General features: G+C 31.8%; 1 protein-coding gene across 3 annotated transcripts; it reads right to left on the reverse strand.

Annotated features, from left to right (window-relative positions):
• Positions 1-1,310: 1,310 nt before the first annotated feature.
• On the reverse strand, positions 1,311-2,329 carry LOC111412421. 3 transcript variants are annotated; one of them, XR_002706060.1, is made up of 3 exons: positions 2,163-2,329; positions 1,882-1,938; positions 1,311-1,761 (listed from the first exon to the last, which is right to left on the reverse strand). XR_002706060.1 is itself a non-coding variant. In XM_023043345.1 (2 exons), the coding sequence occupies exon 2, from the start codon at positions 1,818-1,820 to the stop codon at positions 1,368-1,370; it is 453 nt and encodes a 150-aa protein (XP_022899113.1). In that variant the 5' UTR covers positions 1,821-1,938; positions 2,163-2,329; the 3' UTR covers positions 1,311-1,367. The 3 variants fall into 3 exon arrangements, 2 of the variants coding, with proteins under 2 accessions (XP_022899113.1, XP_022899114.1); XM_023043345.1 differs by having other exon boundaries at positions 1,311-1,938; XM_023043346.1 differs by having other exon boundaries at positions 1,882-2,329.
• Positions 2,330-7,540: the final 5,211 nt, after the last annotated feature.

Genomic DNA, 7,540 nt, shown 5'->3' on the forward strand with positions numbered 1-7,540 from the left:
TTTCATATTCACAGTTGTTGGTAAGTTTATGATTTTAATGTAATTAAATCTAATTTTAGGCTCTCTTGATATGGGAATTAACGTTGTCATGCGATGCAGGGTGACGTACAAAGTCAAGTGTGTGCCCAACAGTTATCTTCATCTACCTTTACCCCTCCGTTGATACCGTATCATACTTTAGGTACTTCAGGTCCATGTGTTGATCAGGTAAAGGTATACTTTGTTTCATATGCATGTTGTGTGACAAACATTAAATGATCACTGGTAATGTATAACTATTGTTTATTTTATTTTCAGCTGAACGGTACGGATCGTTTCCCAAGAGCTTCCCACATTGCAGACGACATGGCCCGTAATCGACCCTTTACGGCAAATAATGACAATGACGAAATCTGATATGGGAATTGAATTGGGGGTGAAACTCGGTTTTATGTCATTTCTGTGTTTTGAGGGGAATTTTTCTGTCTTTATGTATAACTATTGTTCATTTCCTGTGCATCTTGGTAGACTTTGTGGACTGTGCTTTTGCTTGGCAGTGTTAATTGTAGTGTTTATGACTTTATGACTTTCCTGTGATATGGATTTTACTGTCAGATGGATGTTGCTGTGATATGTATTTTGCTTATCAAGATTTATTTACAGGTCCAGAAAATGTATTTTGCCACAAAATGTATGTTGTAGTCATTAGTGATTGCTTGCTTAATTCAAGAACAGCTCCAGGTAGTCGATTGCTTGCTTAATTCATTAGTGATTGCTTGCTTACTGATTGCAGTTTACTGATAAATGGAGAGGCAGTTTACTGATTTGCTTGTACTTCTATATATTAAAACTGATGCAAATAGCTGGCAGCAGTTAGTAACTGCTAGAATCTTCAAGTTAGTTAGAGTTAGTTTGGACAGCTGAAATTAGTTAGTGTATAGTTGGAGTCAGTTAACTGTGTGCTTATAAGTAGCTGGATGTATCCAATTTCTTTGATCAATATACACGTTCGTTTTCCCTCAATACTATATAAACTCCAACTTCATAACACTTTCGTAGCAATCTTTGCAATTCAATTTCCATGGTACAGAAAAGTCTAATTTAGGGACAAGTTGTAGTTATAGTTATATAGAAAAATGCAGTACACAAATGTTGGGGTAAAATATAATTCCTTCAACATGGTTTACATAAGTTTCCCCATAACAACTACATCTTTGAATAACAGGAAGTTCCAAGGCTTCCATACAACAGGTAAATCATACTTGATTCAGGCTTTCAAGATACAAAATGAAGCCTTCAACATCTACACTACCACTTAGCCCCCAATGGTCTTTATTCTACAGCCGACACACACACAAAAACAAGCCATAACATTCTCCTGCTACTTATCAAGCTCGGCCCTTTCCCTTTCCATTCACTTCCGCACTTCCCTTTGCCTTGCGGAAAGTCACATTCAACGTTATCTCGACGTCTCGTTTTTCTGCTATTTGAGCTAGACTATCGAACATGGCTGCCAAATCTTCGCCCACTTCATCTATGACCGCTTCAGTCCTTGTACTACTTTCACCACAGAATTCTTCATTCTCGACCCAAAAGAAATATCCACAATTATTACTGCACGTTTTGAATAATCGTCCTCGATTATCTGTCTTCCTTTCAACTTCAAAGCATTTCTCCCATCCCAGTGAGCACCATGGACATCCTCGTTTTACCGGACAGTCGTTGAAGAAGTGCTGTGTACTTCGACAACCGTGACAAACACCCACGTTCTTCCGTCTCATCCTGGACGGTAATAAACACAAATAGCATATGCAGTTAATTGTCACAAATAATACCAGCATCTCACAACAATTCACAGGGAATGGGAAAGTAAAAACTGAATAAGATTCGGAAGAAACTAACCTCACTTACGGCTGATGCGGGCTAGTCGAATGCTGCTAGTGGAGTTGACTGTGGCGTCTGTGAACAAAGGTGAGGAAAATTAGTTTTTCGATCAAACTTAATTTTAGTTTTTTCACAAGTTCTTTCACTGACAGTTTGGAAGGAAACTGACTTCACTGAAAGCTTACAGTTTTCACAATTTTGGGGAAAATTATGCCGTTTTGGAGGAAGCCCAAATATTTAAAGCCGACAAATTTGGGGTAAAATTCATAAGACAACCCACGTAACGAAGGTGAAGATACCTTGATGTTCAGGGCTGACTCGACACCCGACGGTGGAGAAGGGTACGGCGTACGGTGGTGAAGATGAAGGAGGCGATTTCACCGTGTGCGGGGTACGGTGGTGAAGTCCAAGGAGACGATATCACTCTCTGTTCGACGTTCGAATATCTGTGCACATTTCAACTCGCCGGGAATATGAAAATGATGGCGACGCCGGGATGAAGGGGATGATTTCTAGGGTTCCCGATTTTCGAATGGAGAGGGAAACGGGAATGAATTGGGACGGTGAACAGAGTGTTTGCGTTTTTCTCTTTTTTTTGCCTTAAATATTTTCCATCTGCCACGTCATTCGGTTCACTTTCTGTAGGTTCAATTCTGTTCGTGTAGCGGGGTCGAAAAAAGTTTTATGAAAGTTACGTACATAAAGTGAAAATGTTAAATAAATTGAAATGTGATGATTTATTTATGCTAGACTTTGGTTGGACCCCTATTTTCAACTATTACGACGATATAAATTAATTTTGTAGTACAGACAGATACGAAAAAAAATCAAATTAAAAGATGTACATCTAATTAAATTTAAATGTTTACGTATAAGTAAACTAAAGGTACGTAAATAATTTTCAAATTAAAAAATTACTCATTTTGTCTGTACCATAAGTTTTTTTTACCTAAAAAATAAAAACCAAAAATTACATAATGTTTTTTTACCTAAAAAAAATAAAAACCAAAATTTATCTTATCTAAATATATTTAAAAATAAAAAATTACATAGTAATCATGCTTGTCATATTAATCCATAGCATTTATTTTAAATTAGAAACCAAAGTTACATTCAAAATAGATATCGAAGTGAAAAATCTTAAACAAAAGCTTTACTTTTTTAATGGGATTAATACAAATAGAGAAATAAAAATTCTCCGTATAAGTGTACCAAGATTTAAAAAAAAAATAAAAAAATTCTTTATATATTTATATCTAATAAGTAACATAATTACCATTATTTTATGCTTGTACAAAAGTGAATACGCAATAATAAATACTCAAATGATGGCCTTAAATAACCATTTTATGGAAATTACAAAATATTTTTTAATTTAATTAATACTATTATACTTAAATGGATATTAAATAAAGTTAAATTATATTAAATGATACTATATTAAATATATAAGGATAGAATTGACATATAGTTAAATAAGTAAGGATAAAATTGATATTCAAAAGTTTTTCCTCAATCACATTTTTAATATATTGTAGACTTAACTCTTTTAGGGCTCATTTGTTAAGAAATTTACTTTTTTGTAGATGAGATTCATGAAGTCTCCTTAGAGCGCACTTAAAAAATTATTTTTGCTTTTACTTAAAAAAAAGAAAAAAAAGGAGTTTTTTAAGGGAGTCTTTAGAGAACTTCATCTAATTGCTATTCTGATTAGACAAAGCACTTTTAGATAAATTAGTCAGAGTTGAACATGCATTACACGTCATTATAAAATACTTTGTAAGTACTATAAAGTAATATTTGATACCAATTTGTTGAGATGAAGAAAATAAAATTTAGGATAGAAATTTAAAATAAGAAATTTGTACTATCAAAACTCTACTTCTATGATTTAAATTTGTTGGGATTATGAAATACTACAAATAAGTAACCTTTTTATATTACAATTAGTACATAAAAAATTAGTAATTGCTAATACATGAATTTAAATACTCATTAAAATTTTTAGATAAACAAATAGAAATAAATTCATTTATAATTAATCTAGATTCATATAGATCAAGATTTATCGAGTCTAGATTAATGTGAATGTTAATTAATTGAGAATTAATAATGCAAAATTCACAAATGACAAGGATTTTGTAATATTTATTACATGTTGAAAAACGAAAGATAAGATATTATTGAAATAATTGAATTGTAGTTAGGTTAAAATCGTCCATAAACTAAGAGTCTGTTTGGAAGTGATTTTGAGAATTGATTTTTTGACCGTTAGGAAAAAAGTGAGGTCCACCTGTGAGAGAAGAAGTCAAATATAACAGTTGAAATAGTGAAATAACAGTGAAAAAATCAATTTTTGGAAGGAAAAAATCACTCTCAAACAGGCCCTAATTCTCACTTGATGTGATATTTAATATATTATAGATTTGGTCTAAAAAGGATTTTTAGTCTTAAAAATAACTTTTGACTTTTCAAAACCCAATCAAATTGCCCTTAGGCCAGTTTTATCTTAAAGCACTTTTAGACAAATAAATCACTTTTAAAAAATTATTCAAACATATTCAAAAGTAATATTTAACTTTTCAAAAGTTCTCACAAACAAATCCTTGCTTTGGTATGAATCATCACATTAACCATTGCGTTCAACCAGGATCCATATCTTCAATCTTTTACGCACATCTAGAGATTCATTCGTGCATTCAAATGACATTTCACTTACACGTAACTCATTGTAGACATGTTTTAATATGATATTATAATAGACAAAATGTTTGTGCTTGAATTTCACTGCTATATATTTATGAAAATTGTACACACAATAAATCTTTAATAAACGATAATTATAACTTAAGATTCCATAGCAAATAAATGTTCCCTTAAGTCCTTTTTAGCCTCTTGTTTTTAATTTATTTATAATCGATTTAACTATTTTTATTCACATATTTGTGAGATTCGAAATTATTACTTACTTATTCATCACTCATTTCTATATACTTACAATTAAATAGAATATAAACAGCATCCAAACATGCATTTAATTTTTTAGAGAATTTATAAATTTGTTATAGATAAATTCTCCTAGGTCTCCAATCTTTTCCTAATTGGGTCATTCATATCTCCAATATTTTAGCATTGGGTACACAGTGTTCCAACTCGATGAAAAAGTTTAAATAGAAAGTAAAAGCATATCCAAGAGACTTTCTATTTTTAAAGAGAATATTCTACAATTTAAAAAGCATTTAAAAATTTAAAGAGCAAAAATTTTAAAGTGCTCTGATGGCCTCTTTATTTTTACTATTTAATTTTAGCATGCTCAATATGTATTGATTGTTTTTTAACATTTAATTTTAAAGTGCCCATGTAGCCTTACAATGATTCAATGAAAAGATATTGAGATTTGCACATATTATTTAATTAAGTCAATAAATTATACATTGGAAGTTGAAACCTCTGAAGCATTAAATTATAGAGAGGTAACTCACTCTTTATTTTAAAATGTTAAATTGAAGAGTCTATTGGAGTAAAATTTTAAAGATTGACTTTTTAAAGTAGAAAATATCTACTTTTAAAGAGGTTATTGGAGTTGCTCTAATAGGTCACACAATAGATGCATGATAAGTGATTGATATTTATAATTGCTCAAACATCACCCTCCACTTCGAAGACTTATTGTTTTAATGTAAGGGGCCATGAGAAAGTAACATTCAAAGTTGAAAAAGATAACTTTTATATAATAATAACATCCATCAGACGTGTGTCATGTGATAATTTATTGTCTATTTAGAGGTTTTCGGTGTCACTGCGAAATTGTGTGCACAACGTTAATAGATTGGGGACATAGAGTGGCACAAATAAAAATTGGGGACATTGATGTCATGTGTAGGAAAGGTTAGGGACCCTAGGAGAATTTACTCATTGGTAGCATACTCTATGTGACGGGTGATTTTATCCCCGATTACAAATCCTATACGACCCGCCCTTAAATTGAAAATTCAATTCAGTGTGATTTTTCATTCAACTTTCTTTTTTTTTTTTTCTTTTTTTTCACCAAGAACATTTTCTAAAACTCTTTGACACCCCAATTTGGAGAATCCTATTATCACGTTGAAGACTTTACGAAATGGGTGGAGTAACTGAAAATATAGCTAGAATGGATATTTCAATAATAACATCCAAAATGCCTATACGAACTCAATTTATTATTTCAAGATAAAAATGTAGAACCAACGAAAACAAATTTTGGGGATGAAATTATCTTTTTCTGGACAAAAAAATATTTCCTTTTTCTTCACTAGGAGAGAAGGGATGTCATAATTGGGATTTTGTTCACAATGACATTGGCTTGGAGTGAAAGATAATTCTGAATCTGCTTCGCAATCATGCTTTATTCCCTCGTTCAAACCGAAATGGAATTGTACATCCAAAATAGTCCTAAGAAGACATGATCTTTTGCTAAGCTGGGAAAACCAATTGTGTCCTCTCGATCGCCTTGACCAATCACAAATTAGCCCGACTAACGATCGCTTTGATCTTCTCCTACATCCCTTTGATTGCTCAGTATCTCCTCCTTGCCGTACTCTTTTGGTACTGAGAATCCAATAGAGAAAAAAGCTTTTCGTCTTCTTTCTCGATATTCAACTTTTTCCGTGGAAAAAGTATAAAAATGATGTAAAGGTACTCACGAAATAGGTAGAAGTTGGTAGTCTAACCTATCCAAGTAGGAAACTCAACTGTGGAACAATTGTGATCAATAGAGATCGAACGGTCCCACAAAATCTCCAAGATATTTTTGGGGGAAAAAAGAGAGACTCGGTTTTTTATTTTTCTACCACATATTCTATTTTGATACTAAAAAAATGATATTTTTCTGGAGGTAGAAATGAATTGTTAGAAATTCAATTGGAATAAGAGTTTCTCATTAACAAAAAATTCTTTCATATCAAAATTCATTATTGTGGAAGACCCTAATATAATAGGGGTATGTCATAGCTACCTTAGCTTAACCAAACATGCTAAGATAATCTTATCATGACAATGTTTGTTGATGCCGGAGTCAATATTGGCTATACTTGAGGGTATGTTTTGTTGCTGATCAATGTTCTGGTTTAAGGTTTGACCGATATAGACTCAAAAGCAAATATATGATCTCGGTATAGCAATATATATAACAGCTTGACAAGGCATATGATACTAAAACATAAACCAAAAATAAATAAATAAATAACTGCTTTTCTGTGTTGTTCTTCTGGAATTTATACCTCAAATGTAGATTAGTTTCACGGAAGGCCATATTCAGTTGTCTTCTGAATTAAGTTTGTCTGGTTATATGTAGACATCTTGCATCTAATATATAGAAAGATAATTGAAAAGAATATGTTAGGGGAAAAAAATCCTACTAAATATACTACATACACCAGGAAATATAAAACTTAATTGCTTTTCACCCTCACATTTGTCTCTGTGCATTTAGTTGATACGTTGTCGAAATACTAAGTGTACGGTATTGTATACTCAACATCGTACATTAAAATATTAAAAAGAGCTAGGATTTTTCCTAGGAGGAAAGACAATTTCTAACCAGTCATTTCCTTGAAGCTAGGATTTTTCATTACAGCACACGTCACCAAAAAAGTTGACTTTGATTTTTTTTATTATTAATTTTTTTGTTTGTTGGGCG

Source organism: Olea europaea, chromosome 16 (genome assembly GCF_002742605.1).
Source record: "Olea europaea var. sylvestris chromosome 16, O_europaea_v1, whole genome shotgun sequence".
Lineage (NCBI taxonomy): Eukaryota > Viridiplantae > Streptophyta > Magnoliopsida > Lamiales > Oleaceae > Olea > Olea europaea.

What these genes read in the sequence shown, in the direction of transcription:
- LOC111412421 (XM_023043345.1), bottom strand. Translation starts at nt 1,820, where the DNA reads ATGCTGGTATTATTTGTGACAATTAACTGCATATGCTATTTGTGTTTA.